Genomic DNA, 18,086 nt, shown 5'->3' with positions numbered 1-18,086 from the left:
CTGCCTAAGGTGGAGTGATGGTGTAGGTCAGGACGCCAGACAGCTTTTAGGGATATCGAATTGGTGGACCTCGGCGCAAAACCGGGATGTCTGGAGTTCCTTATTTAGGCAGTCCTAGACCGGATACCGGTTGTTGCGCCGTTGATGATGATGATTTAGTTTTTGATGTTGACCCCGATGTTTTTGAACTAGTAATCACATATACATTTTTTTCACTATCCAACGATTTGAAGGCGCATATGTTATTTAATATACTCAAAAATTGCAGCTTTTTCGGCTTCACCGAGAAATTCACGCCTTCCTATCTGGTGCAGAACGAAAGGATAGGTTTCCTTAATATAACAAAAACACAGCAATAACAAAAACAAGAAGTTAAAACGTAATACAAGGCACATATGTATGACTTAAACACAAAAAAGCAATAGCGGACAATACTTATAACCATTTCTGAGAAAAGTGCATGTGACAAACAGAAGAATCAACGGGCAGCGAATCTTCAGAATGAAGATATTAATAGAAAGAAGTAACCCTCTTTTTCATCAAAAAATCCTCTAAAAGTTTTTTCATTAAAATAGTAAATAAGTAAGTTATCCGAGAGGTTTCTTTCGTATTGCAGTAGAAGCCGTAAAATTATAAAAAATTATATAAATTTTTTTACAGAGAAGTTCTGAATAATTTTTATCTCGACCTCAGAAATTTAGTTTGAGATAATCCGCTGTTCATCTACACAAGAAAATTGGCCTCTAAATCCGCAATGCGCGATCTTTAGAACATTTGTCTAGACTTTATAATCTAAATTCTACTCTTGATTAACTTAATTAAACCGTCCAGACAAACAACTCCGTCTACCGTATGTTGCATACAAACTTTCGATGCAACAATCCGCCAGATGAATGAAAATACAGTCAGCGAAATGTTAAATTGTTTCGCTAATGTAACTCAAATGCACAAACTGTGCAATATCTAAAGCTTTAAGATCGCCCATTACATATATTCTTGAAAATGTCAATAATTCATACACAATCTTGCCCCCTTACTTTTACAATTCAAAAGTTTGAAAAATCTTAATTTCCTAATGATTGCGAGTGCCTTCTATTCGGTGATTTCATATAAAAGACAAAGTTTCCGTGAGTATCGGCATCAATACCTCTTCGTCTTTCCAGACTATCAACATCAAAGAAACAAATCACCATGTTCAAATTCGTAAGTTCACTGTTGGGTCTCGCTTCACTCAGCGTATTCGCGATTGAATTAGGCAAATTAACAATGCAAATTATCTCTTTTGTAGATTGTGCTTTCTGCTGTCTTGGCACTGACCGTAGCCGAACACCTACAACACTACATCTCCGCAGAAGGTGGAGCGGAAATAAAGAGTTACGTCAGCGATGCTCACCCGGACGGATCTTATCAATACGGTTACGAAACATCTAACGGAATATCTGTTCATGAACAAGGTGCTGGCTCCCACCAAGCCAGCGGAGGGTTCTCTTACACATCACCGGAAGGACATCCCATCCAAGTTAAATATATTGCCGATGAGCATGGATTCCATGCTGAAGGCGCCCACTTGCCAGTCCCACCACCAATTCCAGACTACATCCTGAAATCTTTGGAATGGAATGCAGCCCATCCAGAGGAAGAACACGAATATGCCGCCGGACCACATGCTGCAGGCCCTCATGGTCTATTTAAACACTAAAACGACGTTTCCTCTAGTATTTTAGGACAAAGGTTATTGTGATTTTTTTCTAGTTTTTTAAGAATTTTGTTTTAAATAAACTTTTGAATTGATTTGGTTGTGTATATATATACATAAACATCCAGTGTATTTACCATACTTTCACTTGGAATGCGGTTATATATTAATCTAGAAAATGTGCGTCCTTTTTATGGTACCTGGTTAACGGAGCTCAAAAAGGAACAATTTGCACCCCTCGTCTCATAGCAATTTCTTACATTCTTTAATCTGATACGTATGTAAAAATGAAGGAGGGTTTAAGGTAATGTACTTAGTATTATCCTCGGTAAAATAAAATACTGAAATGAGAGGGAGGGATAAATGAAGTATAGGTGGAGTTACTCAAATTCAACCTGATCTCTTTTGGTGGCAGCGGATTCAACATCGTTGCAAAAAATGATCAAGCAAACAAATTAGTCCCAGCTACACAAATCCGTATCATTGCGATAAATATTGATGCCGCCATTAGTAAGACACCGAGAATCCCTCGGAAGAGGCGGGCCACTATCTGCGCTCTGCAAGAAACATGATGGTGCAGTGCCAAAAGCTGTGATATAGAATGTGAGTACGGCAAAAATGGGTATAAACACTTCTACGTTGGCAGCTCATGCACTAAATATGGTGTTGCCATTACCATCTTTGAGGGTTTTAGTGATGCTAGCAAAGAGTCGAATTATGAACGCTCATTACTATTTCAGCTGATCGCATGATGCATGTCTTCACCATACATTGACACGTTCTCCGCCAAACACGAGTGACTAGAATTCGAATGGTTGTTTAACACCCAGGCGCCTCTGGAAGTAGGTGGAGCCTTCTTAATAATAATAATAATGATCGTTTCGCAACAATCCATGCTGGTTCAAACCGTTGAAGTGTCTTACAGCACTTCATTCAAGACTAACGGTACACTACCGGATTACAGTATCCTGTAGGAGACAATGTGGTCAGCATAGCCCCCGCCCGAGATTTTGAGCGCTTTGATCCCTCACGCTTCATTACTTAAAACAACGTGCCTTTTCCGATGCGTGGGTCCGCACCGGATTTTAAATTCGATTTTACAAGGAATTTCGCGACGGCCTATCGATGGACAAACAGAACGCGAGCTAAATTGGAAAATAGAAAAAAAAAACCGGCTCGACCGCGCGCGTGGAGCCGTAAGTCTCCGGACCCGAGTGCCGCGATCAAGGAGGGGAGGATCCACGACGGATCACCGTCTCAATTGCTGTCTCTTCCGCCTCAGATCTTGTACGAGGCGCGGCCTTTGAGGTTCCCACCCTTCCTCGACATCCTCCGGCCAGTTATTCGTTTAGAGGATGTCCCTTTAATAGGAATTCTGCGGGAGTAAGGAGGAACTAAGAGGAGGAAGTCCTCAAACTACTTTCAGATTATTCAGTCATCATTATTCCAGCATTCAATACATGTTAAAACAAAAATTATTACAAAAAAAAAATGAAATTAAAATAAAGATAACTAAAATGTAAAACTTACAAGAAAAGAATAAAATAAAATAAAAATCATAAAAAAAAAGAAGAAGAAAAGAAAATAAACGAACAACTTACTCTGATGTCACTCCGAGCTCGGATTGATGCTTCTAGTACCTATATTTTTTTTTTTTTTAATTCAAAATATTAATAATAACAAAATATATAGTCCTTAGAAAAAAACTAACGTTAATTCACTTCCTCTCTATAATTTCGTACTTCACGTTTTATGTGTTTTTTTTGTTTATACACAGCGCGGGAATTCCGACACTTTACTTCTGCAGCTAAATATTAACTTAATCATCCGACACTTCAACTATCTGTCTTTTCAATTGTTTTTCTTCTCTTTACCTTAAATCACTGTGCATTTAACACTTGCCAACGATTGAACGATTTGTCAACGATTTGAACTTATCCCCGGAATCTTTGTTTAAAATGCCCATGCGTTAGGGCTTAGCACGATATGGTTTTCGTTTTCTTCTCATTGAATTATTTTCCTTTGCTCGCGAAAAATCTTCACACCTCCGGATCTTCTTCTCTTCTCCAAGACTTTCTCCTCCATATTCAACTCCCGCAGAACTCTCGGATGACTAAAATGCCATCCCAATTTCATAAATTTTCTCATCTGTGTGCAGAACTTCCACACACAGTGTTTTTCCAAGAAGAGACAAAAATGGAGTTGCTCCCCGTCGCAGAATATTAAATCAAAAGAACAAACCAAAAAGGGAACGCGAGAATTCAATCTTCCTCGTCTGGAGTCAGAGAACAAAGTGAAGATGAATCATTGAGGACGGAACGGCACAGCATATAGCCGACTACCTGCGTATTCCATCAAGTATCTCACCCGTCACTTCATCCCTACGAAGAAGAAAGAATATTTAATTTTCTTCAAAATTCCGAAACGAAGAGATAGCCGTTTCACATAAAGGTAGGGAAGGACACTCCTCAGAAGCTCAGACGGCAATACCTTTCAGCTTATAGCCGCAAAGGTCCGTAGATCCAGAGGCTTCTGGGAGGCAATCACCTACGAGACGTTAAGTCTCAAGACAAACACAACAAACGACTAGCTCTTATGGTATTCTACCAAGGATAGGGCAGGAAACTCTACGTTACAAGGTGGGAAAGGAAATTGAGGCTTAGGAACACTTGCTTCCGGGGAAAAAGGCGTGAAACCTAAAACTAGAAATCTGAAGACAAGTGTACGTGGAGCCTAGCCGGGAACAATATTGAGAATCTATTGATTCTCTATCCGACACCACCAAACGAAGTTGTGAGCCGGAATAGGCTATCTTCCACTTGATTCAGGAAACCTGTAAATAATAAATTAAGCCTGAATCCAGGAAATGTTGGGCCCCACGTTGGTTGCCATTTGTAAGGATTGGAGTGGGATAGGAGATCAGGCCGATCATCCTGAGTGGCCGATAACGACCTAGAGGGCAGAGCTATCCCAGGCCGTCGCGAAATTCCTTGTAAAATCGAATTTAAAATCCGGTGCGGACCCACGCATCGGAAAAGGCACGTTGTTTTAAGTAATGAAGCGTGAGGGATCAAAGCGCTCAAAGGACCCCCCCACATTCCCGAGCCTGGCTAGCACAGAGGCGTGCAAGAACGTGTCGACCGAGCACTTTGATAGAGCTTCAATCTTTGTGGGCGGACCTTCACGGTCAATTTTGCCAATTTGTTTAGCTTTTTGGGATAGCTCTGCCCTCTAGGTCGTTATCGGTCACTCAGGATGATCGGCCTGATCTCCTATCCCACTCCAATCCTTACAGATTCATAACTGTTGGTTGTTGGAAGTATCTGGTTTGCGCGAAAATTTGTCCACAAATATACGTGGGCATCTCCAGACGGGACCACTTTCAACCAAATTGACCACGTACTGATCGAACGCCGCCACCTTTCAGCCTTGATGAATGTCAAAACATATAGGGGGGCCAATATAGACTCGAGCCACTATCTCGTTGGCATAGTGCTCCGAGCTCGAATTACGACATCACTTACAATCCCCCCCAAGCGACTTCATAGACGGAAAAAGGAAGCCTGGGAGAACCAACATGTCTGTGCACTAGAAAAGTATATGTAGGGAGCAATCGCACCAGGCGCGCAAGTTTTACCAAAAAGTCAGCAGGGTGGCTCATCTCGATGTCCATCCTACCGAAACAAAGAGGGAAATCTGATTTCCGGCAGAATGGGCATATTGGAGCGATGGGTTGAGTATTTTGATGAACTGAACAACCAGAACATCAGCGAGTTGGAGGTCTCGCCATCTGAAGACGAAGGACAAATACTGCCACCACCAACTATTGGAAAAATAGTCCCTGCAATTCATCGGCTTAAAAATTATAAGTCGCCAGGAGCCGATGGAATTACAGCCGAATTAGTTAAATATGGAGGCGACCAGTTACACCAAGTGGTTCATCAACTTGTGCTTAAGGTGTGGAACACATAAATGCCTGACGACCGGCAAAGAGGCATTATCTGTCTCATACATAAAGGGATATCACACAGTGCAGCAATTATAGAAGTATCATGGTACTGAGTACCATCTATAAGATATTCTCCGCTATCTTGCTAGGCCGAATAGTGCCATACGCCCAGAAGATCATTGGTCTATACAAAGAGGCTTCGCTCCAGGCAAATCAGCAACAGATCAGATTTTCTCTTTGCGGCAAGCGATGGAAAAACGGTTTGAATATGGCCATCAGTTGCACCATCTTTTCATCAAGTTTAAAGCCGCCTATGACAGCATAGCCAGGGTAAAACTGTACACGGCCATGAGCGAATTCGGCATCGCAACGAAATTTAAGACTGACTAAGCTGACCCTGACCAATGAGCGAGGCCAGATAATAGCGGCAGGATCATGCCATTGGACATCAACAATGATCTACGACGAGGGGATGCCCCATCATGCGTCCTCTTTAACCTGGCCCTCGAGAAAGTGATCCGTGATGCTGACGTAAACCCAAGGGGACGATCCTCTTTAAGTCCATCCAGATTCTGGCCTATACTGACGATATCGACATCATGGGAAGAAAAGCACGAGATGTACAGTCTGCCTTCATCCAGATCGAGAAGGCGGCGCGAGATCTTGGGCTGCACATTAATGAAGTCAAGACGAAGTACATGGTGGCAACGGCAGGACCAAAACCAAAACCGAAAGAACGAACAACATCGAATCTACAACTACAACTATGAGACCATTGAAAATTTCTCCTATCTGGAGTGGAAAATCACAACCGATAATAGCTATGACGATGAAATCCGCGCACGATTGTTGGTTATAAACAGAGACTATTTTAGCTTACAAAAACTGTTTGTTTCGAAACGTCTCACCATAGGGTCAAAGCTCTTACTGTACAAGACTATGATCTTGCCAGTCCTTATGTACTCCTCAGAGACTTCGGTTCTTAACAAAACAAACTCCGAACTCTTGGCCGTGTTCGAGAGAAGAATCCTCCGAAAAATTTTGGGCCTCCTACATGAGAATGCACGATTCCGTAGCCTACATAACGACGAAATCTATGAGCGATACCGCAACCGTCTGGTCGTGGATAAAATCCGGCTCAGCAGATTGCGGTGGGCGGGTCACTGAATCCGTATGGATGAGGATGATTCAGCCCGGAAAGTCTATAAGGGCAATATATTATATGATAGAAAAAGAAGACGATGGCGTAGATCAGGACGCCAGACAGCTTTTAGGGATATTGAATTGGTGGACCTCGGCGCAAAACCAGGGTGTCTGAATTTCCTTATTAAGGCAGGCCTAAAACGGATAGCGGTTGATGCGCCGTTGATGATGATGAATAATTCATAACTGAGTCGCCATCTAGTCAGGATAACAAATCTCTCTGCCACGAATGAAATATGAACCGCGACCTTTCGCTACGACAGCCCAGCGCTCTACCCACTTGAGCCATCCAGACACTCTTCTTAATAGTATTCGTTATTAACTGTTCGCATTTTTACACCACTGAGATAGTGGCTGCCCTATGAGGTGGGCGTTAAAAATTCACTCGAAGTACTCTCTGCTTCTCGTAAAAGAAACCTGTGGGTTAACAACCTATAGATTTAGAATTTGTCTTTCTATACATAGATACATTGTCCACAACCTTGAGTAAGGACGCACCGATAACAACCTTTGACTATTATATCACCCCATGAGTAGGTTTTTGGAATGCGCGTATTTCTTAAATAGCGTTATAACCAGAATAATCGCTTTTTCCAACGCTGAGTGCTAGCTGTTTACCAGAGACAATGAACAGCGCCACGAAGTAATATAGACGAAGAGGCTATGTTGAAGCAGTGACATAGCAGGGTATGCCCCTGCCATTCGCGCTGGTGAGAACTCACTAGCTAAATATCACCTGAACATCCGGGCCAATGACTTTATAAAACAGATGGTAATTCGAAAGTTTCTCGACTCAACCTGGTCGAAATTTACAACCTTACATCATACGCAGAGATAAGATGGACAACCTGGGACAGGAACGATATCACTGAAATGATCGTGCAAACCACGTGCTTGTGGGCCCTGGAATGTTAGATCAATAAACAAAATCTAGTGCTGTCAAAGATCTAGTCCAGCACGTCAGCAAATTCAAGGTCAGGGTTCTAGCAGTCCTGGAAACGAATTGGAAGGGATAACTGATATGAGGTCACACACAATCTTCAAAACTGGGAAGGTGCACCTCGCATCAAAGCAAAGTTTTTTGTTACGTGGGTTGTTGTTATAGACGGTCCAATTGAAAAGTCAAAGAGCAATTTTATGATAGCCTGGAAAGGCTATAAGATTCATTGCCTCCGGTGATTTCAAAGGCAAGGTTGGGAACACATCGAGGGACGATCGGGAAGCACAGTCTCCATGAAATATCAAATGACGCAGACTTTTACTTTACAAGTAGCAAAAATTTAACCATAAAATCGACATGATCTGATTCATGAACATCGGCAGATGGCATTACTTGCAACTAGATACACCACGCTCTTATCACGAATAGATATTCAAATTGCGAAAATTGGAGAGGCATCTCACCACCTGTTTTATTAAATCTTCACGAAAATACAAGTAAATAGCAAAAAGGCTTTCGGGCTGGAAGATCGACAATTGACCAACTATTTATAGTTAAACACGGGCTAAGGGAATTTAACATCGAGGTGCATTAAATATTCGCTGACTTTAAGCAGGCATATGCCAGTATTGATCGAAGTATTCTGTAAAATTGATGCTTAACTTGGGAATTCCAGCAAAACTGCTAAGTCTTACCAAAATGACAATGTCCCACATAGCTGCGCAGATCAGAATAAATAATAGTCCCAGAAATGCGTTTGAGACAAACGTCGGGTTAAATCAATTAAATGGGCTGGCACTTCCACCGTTCAATTTGGCAGGGAGCACGTTTACAAAATTTGCCTGTGGACACAAAGCGCATGCTGCCCAATATGTGCCAAATCGTGGTATATGTGGACGTTAATATCGTCATGACAAAATCTTTCACATCAGCAAAATAGATTTTTACAAACTTTGACGAAACAGCAAACGAAATTCTGATGCAAACGAGCAAAGTGACGCCCACCAGACAAAATAAATATTGACATATAAACTTAGAAAATGTAGAGAATTTTATTCATATACTTAGGAATTGGGCGGGTAATATGAAGGATACGAATCCGGGCCGCCCCAACCAAATGTTACAGATGTTTAGACTATTGGCATATATTTGCAACCTGCCGCGGACCTGATAGGCGGACAATATTCCACAGATGCGGAGAGTTGGGTTCTATGCAGGGATCGTGGCGTGTCTGATAAGAGTGTTGCGGACGTTGCGGGCTCGGAGCGAGGTTCAGTCTCCAGAGCAGAACTGAAAAGAGCTAGGTTGCGGTTAACATGATCCGCATCCTACAGATAAATATGCATCGGAGTGCAACTACTCACGAGTTGCTAGCGCAGTTTGCTGCGGAGATCAAAGTTGTGTTCACTGGTGAGCGAATAGTACCGAAACAAGGACCCGACTTCATGGGATCCCGACATATCAATTATCGCTGCCATTTGAGCTCGGGTTGGCTTCCACACTAGGGTTCTTGCCGATTCGGTGTTTATGGGTAACGCTTTTTAGTATTTACCTTACACCAAATAAGACGATTTCAATGCACGCTTGACACTTTGGAAGACGCTATCTTGGACACAGAGGAGCGGATCCTGGTCGGGAGTGACTTCAATGCCAGCGCACTTGAATGGGGCATGCCTCACCCAAACTCTAGAGAACAAAAATCGTATGTGGGTGTAATTATGTGTTTCCAGCGATTAATTATTTGAAATAATAAAAAACTTGTTTTTTCTTTTTCGCTGGTGTAGATATATTTAACAGTGATATATTTAACAGGGATGAAGGGAACAAGTGGTTAAATATATCTACACCAGCGAAAAAGAAAAAATATCTTTTTTATTATTTCAGGAGTCGCAGTTTTAAACACCAGATCCATTCCAGCATTCCAGCATTCCGCCGACTAGGCTGCGAAGGAAGCATTCCCAATGTAACATCCGCATCGGAATCATTGGTGCCGCTGATTTTTAATTCCATAAAATGGAAAGATAGTTTAGGCACACTAGACAATACTTTCAACGTGCCGATCTATCTATTGCGGATATTGATGGATTATTTACTTTATGAGACGCCAGAGGGTCAAAGGAGGTTGGAAGTCATGTTGGGGGTAGCACAGGGATCCATCCCAGGGTCGGACTGAGGAGCCCTTCCTATAATAGTCTGCTTAGACTCGACATGCCAGAAGAGTCGCGCCTGGTCCATTATGCAGATGATGTCGCAGTGCTCATTACTGGACGCACTATCGAACAGGCACAAAGCATATTGATACGATGAGTAAGTGGATGGATTTGAAACTTGCCCTGGAAAAAAACCGAACAAACTACAAACTACAAAGAGAATTAAGACCCTGCGCCCCATATCGATCGGCGAGTCCATAATCAAGTCAAACCCAGCAGTAAAGTACCCTGGACTAACTTTTGACTCAAAGGTGAGTTTTTTCGAGCAAATCGAAGCATCAACGAACAAGGCGGCAGCTGGAATTTCGGCCTTAAGTCGACTAATGACAAACATCGGGGGCCATACGTTTAGACAGTGGCGCCTGCTGATGAGTTCAACGCAGTCATTCCTGATCTACGGCGCAGAGATATGAGCTGATGCTCTTGGCAAGGAAGTATACCGCAAACGCTTTGCGCAAGTAGAAAGACGGGGAGCCTTGCGGGTGGCGTCTGCGTACTGCAATTTCTCTTAACCGGCCGTGATGGTGATCGCGAAATGATCCCCGTTCTCCTTCTTGATAAGAAGCGTACAAGCACAACGGAGGTGGTTGTTTGTGCAAAACGGCAACTTAAACTAAATGAGTTGTAACTATCTTGGCAAAATGAGATAAGAGGCAGATGGACTACGTGACTCATCGGCAACTTAGGTGCGTAACTGAATTGGAAATATAGTGAGACTGACTATTTCCTTACCCAGTTTCTTAATGGACATATAGGTTTTCAGTCTTACCTGCACAAGTTTGGGAAGTCACGTTCTCCTGATTGTATGTTTTGCAATTGGATTGTGGATGACGTCCATCAGCCTTTTTTTTCTTGTGGAAGGTGGGATGGGATTCGTCAACAACTTTATTTAAAGACAGAGGATCTTTCTCAAGACAACATTGTCGAGGAGATTCTAAGGAGAGCTAACAAGTAGAACCGTCGCAAAGAAGATAGAGCTCGACCGGTGGAAGGGCCGAATTAAAGGGGGTTTCTTGAACTTACAGTTCCAGGCTAGCTCTCTGACGATGGGGAAGTGCATAAACGAATTCCCTACCATAACCTACAAAAAAAACCCAAAACAATAGCCTCGACCCTTTTTTGTTAGTGTTAGTGCTTAACCAACAAATATAATGGGTGTTAATATTGTAATCTACTATAATCCCATGTTTTTACTTTCGCATATTAATAGCTCTTGTCCCATTGTGAGCTTCGACCACATTGTAAGAAGAATAACCAGAGCACCAAAGAACGCCCTTACCTCCCTGTTGACTTTTTATTGCTAATTGAACCTTTTTAATGTCGCTAACACATATACATATATATATTCTATATGTACAATGGATCAAAATACCGGAAGTCTAAATCTATTTTTCAAGCCATGGTTCTTTATGGACTTTCAGCATTTGATTCGACGACTGATTAGTGTAGTAGTGGCTTTACAATGTTGAATATTTATTTGAAAAATATTGCATCCCATATATAGTTTCGAAGAGAATGCAGTGGTGATGCGCCCCCCTTTACTGGTTTTAGGAGTCGAACATTGTAGCGTGACTATCCTAAGCGCGTAGTAGTGCCGACAACCCGTTTGTTTCCAAACATTCGTAATATCCGATCCAGGAACGCCAATAAAAAGGAAAGTTCCCGGCCTATCAACACCCTGGTATTGGTCAACATCAGTTGTTCCAATCCAAAAAAGAAACATTTATTGAACGGTGCCAACTCAGAGATACTCTTTAAGAGTAGTGTTGCACCCTCCTACACATTGTTTAGAGAGGGTAATATTGCCTATGCTAACCGTTCGTTAGCAAAGTTTAGCCACAATATTTTACGGTGTAAAAAAGCAAAACTTGAGGGCCTTTCTTTGCCGAGAAAAGAATAGTGGAAACTAGGACTCGCCTGATGCTTAGAGTTCACCGCTCGCGGTCTCATCCTAACTCCTGTGACCACTCAGCCCTCTCTTTGGTTCTCGGTAGGCACAACCTTGGCTAAAAATTTGTTTACCACTTGCCTTCGGAATTCTCCTCTAGCATCACAGAGGATCTAATTGTCGGTTGGGTTACCTTTTTTGCTATTAAGGTAGAAAAGGTGTCCTTTAGTCGCTTCCTTTGCATTCCTTTGTTCTATCTTGATAGGACCGACAGCCTGCTCAAATTTTCCTTTTTTTTTCCTTGGTTGCCTTGAATAACATGATGACGTTTGCTCTGGATCTGAAAAACAGTCATCGTTTCTATAAATCTACTTCTCTTGGAAAGTTATGAATCACGATTAAATGGTTCTCGATAAAAGAATGACTTAAAAGAATTGAGGGAATCCTGAAGAAAGTGACGCACATTGCCAGAAGATAGCAGCAAGTGTATTAGTATAGCGTGTCCTTCTTAATTTGATTTTTCCCTTCTTTCCAGGATTCCTCAGGTGGTGTTTTCTTCATGTATTGGACTCTCTGTAAATCTCTTGCAGAACATTTATAAACAGAATGAAATATTGATCCAATTAATTGGTCATGCGTTCAATTAGCAACAGTTTATTGGTATTTTAAGGTCATTCGATAAACAAACTTCCGCAACTTCAAAAAAATTCTCCCCTAAGTAAATCGAACTTCCTCGAATGATTTCACAAACGTCATGAATTGAATAGGTACCTAGTAAACACACGCTCACCCATGTTAAAATCTTACAGCAAAAGCTAGTGGCATTGATTCTTCCTGCATCGTTCTATTTTCAGAATATCCTTGCCATAAATATCATCTATATATAAATTGTTCTAAAAACGTACAACAAAGTGGGAAAAAGCAACATTGGTATGTCCTTAAGCCTTTTCTTCTCCCTGCACTGAGTTCACAGACAAAGTGGTGGAGCATAAAAAAAGACAAAAATAGCTGAGGAAAGGCACTTCTGACAACGCGGCTTATAAATATGATACGAGCTTTATATAGCGCAGAGACGATAAAAAGGGATAAAAGGAGACGGCTATGAAAAGTTGTTTTCTCGGAGTACTTGGCGATAGGGGAACGCAAGGATTGTTTTGTATTCAGGGAATATTTGTGGGGACTTGTGATGGTACTCATTTTGCAGCTCATTACAAAAATTTCTTTTCTTCATGAATAAGGGAAGAATACGGGTTGAAATCCGGGTGGATTTCAGAGATGGTAGTCTTTATAAGGTCAAGGTTTCAATGTGCACACGGAAAAAAGTTTACAGTTTCTTTAAACCTTTTCTTCTTTTATTTGACACTGAGTTGCTAAGCCTGCCATGGATTGCAACCTTCCTTCGTTAATTATAATCCTCGGATTTACAAATATTTTCCAAGACAGAAAACTCGAACAATGAATAAACAACCCTTACCGCATCGTAAAATTCAACCCGTCTTTCCCTCGTAGGAATACATACCTAGTATATATACGCTGGTACTTGGACGACTTGCCAGTCGTCCTCATTGTCGTTTTTGCTGGTTAAGGACATCACTCTGAGAAAATGCTGTTGCAACTCCTCCAGCTGCACTGAATTCCTTGAAATCGACCGCACCGAACGTGTTTCTATGATGCCGGGTCATGTGCATGTGTATCCTTAGAATCACCCAACCCCCAAACGTTGTTGGCCCCGCAAAATGCATACTACAGCATGTTCTATTTTTAGCACTGGTCTCATCACGGAAACTAAAAATAAACTCTATGCTGCATCCGTAAATTGGAGCGGCAGTGGTTGGAAGTAGGAATGGATAGGGAGAAGGAGGAGCGTATTTAGCTACGTTCTGCATAGAGTCGACGTACATACGTACACTTCCTATTATATCATAACTGATGGAAACGTTTCTTATGAATATGAAAAGCTGTGAACGTGATACTGAGCTACCACGAGGACGAATAGGAAATCGGTTGAAGGTGAAGCCGTTTCTTGCTTGTCCCGAGGAGCTTTACAGTCATGTCATATTTGATCAAGCTAATATGATATAAATGTAAATGAATAATATTATTTCCTCGTCATTGGGTGATTCCGAAGAAGGCTCATGTGGTGAGCGATATACATATTTAGGCTTTATGGGAGCGATATTGGAAGGGACATCAAAGATTCCAGCGGAAAATAACCAGGATGCCAGCTATTTTTGGGACGGAAGCTAGTTGTGAATATAGAAATGAATTATTATCAAACTCTAGTGCGGAGCCTGATGGTAATTTATTCAATTCATGGATAAGTTCTAAAATATTTTCATTGACAGATTTCGAACTTTTTCAAATAAAGAGAACGGATCGACATACATTGAAGGTGAAGGTGTTGTGTTGATGGCAGCTGTGAAGGTACCCACGTAATGGTTCTTTAAAAAAAGAAGGACTATTCAAGAAAATCATTTGGGTCTGCCAAACTAAGTCATAAATATATATATGCATAGTATAATTATGCCGGTATGTGGATGAATAGTTTGAATGCCACTCTGGAACTTATCGTGGACGCAACTGAGTAGTAGTGCATTATTTCTATATAACTCCTAAAGAGGACAATAATTGCTGACGTAATTTAAGGGGCTTTATCAATAAAATTGATGCGTTATTCGTGAGAAACCGTTTATTGAAATTATAAAAGCAGGAGTAGATTCTATGGGTTTCTCATTTATTCTGGCTGAATAAGTGTAAACAGATGAATTTTATATGCTAAAAATGAATATAAATTTAATGCACATAACCTTCATTTACAAGAAAAGGAAAAAGCTTTGTAATTAAATTATAAGGCGTCAACCACACCACGCGCAAGTTCGCTAAGATGCGCTTCAGCTCACCTCAGGACTTCCTGAAAAGTCGGAACTCCCTATTTACTATTCTACGCTCGTCGCACATCTTGGCAGAGTAGGTTTAACAGCATAACGTAGGTAGTATGATCTACGATCTGCTTCTTCCAGACAGGTGTTCACAAAGGCCTTCGAATGACAGTGGTGATCATCATCATCATCATCATCAACGGTGCAATAACCGGTATCCGCCTGCCTAAATAAGGAACTCCCGCTACCCCGATTTTGCGCCGAGGTCCACCAATTCGATGTCCGATGTCCCTGTCTAGCGTCCTGGCCTACGCCATCGCTTCATCTTAGGCAGGGTCTGCCTGATCTTCTTTTTCTTTTTCTACCATGGATACTGCCCTTATAGACTTTCAGGGCTGAATCATCCTCATCCATATGGATTAAGTGACCCACCCACTGCAACCTGTTGAGCCGGATTTTATCCACAACCAGACGGTCGTGGTATCGCTCATAGATTTCGTCGTTATGTAGACTACGGAATTATCCATCCTCATGCAAGGGGCCAAAAATTCTTCGGAGGATTCTTCTCTCGAACGCAGTTTTTGCTAAGAACCCAAGTCTCCGAGGAATACATGAGGACAGGCAAGATCATAGTCTTGTACAGTAAAAGCTTTGACCCTATGGTGAGACGTTTCGAGCGAAACACTTTTTGTAATCTGAAATAGGTTCTGTTGGCTGCCAACAACCGTGCGCGGATTTCATTGTCATAGCTGTTATCAGTTGTGATTTTCGACCTTAGATAGGAGAAATTTTTAATGGTCGCAAAGTTGTAGTTTGCTGTCTTCATTATTTTCATTTGACCAGTGCGATTCGATATTGTTCGTTCTTTCGGTTTTGGTTTTGGCGCTGAGGTTGCCATCATGTACTTCGTCTTGCTTTCATTAATGTGGGGACCACGATCTCACGCCGCCTTTTCGATCTGGATGAAGGTAGCCTGTACATCATTCTTCTCATGATGTCGATATAGTCAGCATAGGCCAGTAATTGGGTGGAATTGAAGAGGGTAGTGCCTCTCGCGTTTACATCGGCATCGCGGATCACTTTCTCGAGAGCCACGTTCAAGAGGACGCATGATAGGCCATCCTCTTGTCTTAGACCGTTGTTGATGTTGAATGATCCTGCTGCTTTTATCTGGCCTCGCATATTGTTCAGGGTCAACCTAGTTAGCCTTATCAATTTCGTTGGGATACCGAATTCCCTCATGGCCGTGTACAGTTTTACCCTGGCTACGCTGTCATAGGGGGCTTTAAAGGCGATGAAAGATGGTGCAACTGATGGCCATATTCCAACAGTTTTTCCATCGCTCACCGCACAGAGAAAATCTGATCTGTTGCTGATTTACCGGGAGTGAAGTCTCTTTGGTATGGGCCAATGATGTTCTGGGCATATGGGGCTATCCGGCCTAGCAAGATAGCGGAGAATATCTTATAGATGGTACTCAGCAATGTGATGCCTCTATAATTGCTGCACTATGTGATATCTCCATTTTGATGTATGAGACAGATAATGCCTCGTTGCCAGTCGTCAGGCATTGATTCGCTGTCCCACACCTTGAGCACAAGATAATTGGTCGCCTCCATATTTAACCAATTCGGCTGTAATTCCATCGGCTCCTGGCAACTTATGGTTTTCAAGCCGATGAATTGCACGGACTGTTTCTTCTATGCTTGGTGGTGGCAGTATTTGCCCGTCGTCTTCAGTTGGCGGGACCTCCAACTCGTCGATGTTCTCGTTGTTCAGTAGTTCGTCAAAGTATTCAACCCATTGCTCCAATATGCCCCCTCTGTTGGAAATCAGATTTCCTTCTTTGTCTCGGCAGGATGAGCATCGAGGTGTGTAAGGCTGCATCCTGTTGACTTGTTGGTAAAACTTCCGCGTCTGGTGCGATTGCTCCCTGTACTTGTCGAGTTCGCAGACTTGTTGGTTCTACCAAACTTCCATTTTCCATCTGTGAAGTCACTTCTCCGCTCGGCAGAGTTCGTTATAAGTGTCTGGGGGTGCCCGTCTTCATAATGCAACATTACTCGGTATGCAGCGTTCTTCCGTTCCGTAGCTAGCTTACATTCATCGTCAAATCTGCCGTTCCGACCCTTTTTGCGGCTGCCTGCTTGCTTTTTTCGCCAAGTATCTTTGTGGCCTTATCAATGATATCGTTTTTCAGGTAGTTGTGAAGATCATTTGTTGATGCTTCATCTCCAAGGCATCTGTTAGCTCCGGTGATTGCGGCATCCGTTTTCCTATTATAGGTGCTACAGAGGGCTGTGTTCTGAATGACTTCATTTATCATTCTCACCTGATTGCCAGAGGGGATTCTAGGTGGTGTCGTAATTCGAGCTCGGAGCACCATGCCAACGAGATAGTGGTCCGAGTCTATATTGGTCCCCCTATATGTTCTGACATTCAACAAGGCTGAAAGGTGGCGGCGTTCGGCCAGCACGTGGTCGAAAGGTCCCATCTGGAGAGGCCCATGTATGTTTGTGGACCGCTTTCCGCGCAAACCAGGTACTTCCAACAACCACTTCGTGCGATACTGCTAACTGAATAATCCGCAGTCCGTTATCATTGGTATCCCTATATAAGCTATGGGAGCCAGCGTATCGCCTGCATACGGACTCGGTCCCTACTTGGCTGTTAAAATCTCCAAGTATGATTTTAATATCATACTTGGGACAGGCTTCAAGGGTCCGTTCAACTGCCTCGTAGAAGGTATCCTTCTCCGACTCTACAGTCTCCTCTGTAGAGGCGTGAACGTCCTACTCCGAGTACATGGTTTACTGGATGGCCGCTATAATATATGGTGTAACGGCTCTTCTCCAGAAAACCGGTCATTGTCCATCGCATCTCCTGCAACGCTGTTACATCAGCTTTATATTGGGACAGCTGCTCAGCAGCATTCCATCTGTACAAGGAGCGCGCGTTCCATAAGAATATGTGCAAATCGTTAATCGGTTGTCGTTGACGATTCGTCGTTTTGAAATCCATCCTGTCCGAGGCTCCTTCCGTGGGTTCGTAACATCGGTTTTCCGTGTAGGTCAGCCCTACCCAACCCCCAACCTGGAGGACCAGTTGGTATATTTTGTCCCGCTTTTAGACGCGGGAGACTCGCCTTCATCCATCTCCGTCTGCAGTTTTTCATGAAGAAAGAACTCCCAGCGATCACCAGGTGAAGGTGTTGCTTCAGCAGGCGTTTCCCAGGTTTTATGCTCTATCGTGGGTACCAATCACCGTTTCGCCCTAGGACTATACTACACTTTAACCGCCAGTATCGTTCTCCCTGTTTCT

At 42.5% G+C, this 18,086-nt stretch overlaps 1 protein-coding gene across 1 annotated transcript; it reads left to right on the top strand.

Moving 5' to 3' along the window:
- Window positions 1–1,109: 1,109 nt before the first annotated feature.
- Window positions 1,110–1,792, top strand: LOC119657454 (pupal cuticle protein Edg-78E-like). The gene is made up of 2 exons (XM_038064368.1): window positions 1,110–1,203; window positions 1,289–1,792. Exons 1-2 carry the CDS (start codon window positions 1,192–1,194, stop codon window positions 1,697–1,699), a joined length of 423 nt encoding a protein of 140 aa, XP_037920296.1. The 5' UTR covers window positions 1,110–1,191; the 3' UTR covers window positions 1,700–1,792.
- Window positions 1,793–18,086: the final 16,294 nt, after the last annotated feature.

The sequence above is a fragment of the Hermetia illucens genome, chromosome 5 (assembly GCF_905115235.1).
Source record: "Hermetia illucens chromosome 5, iHerIll2.2.curated.20191125, whole genome shotgun sequence".
NCBI lineage: Eukaryota > Metazoa > Arthropoda > Insecta > Diptera > Stratiomyidae > Hermetia > Hermetia illucens.
This window is presented reverse-complemented; position numbering and strand designations above follow the sequence as displayed.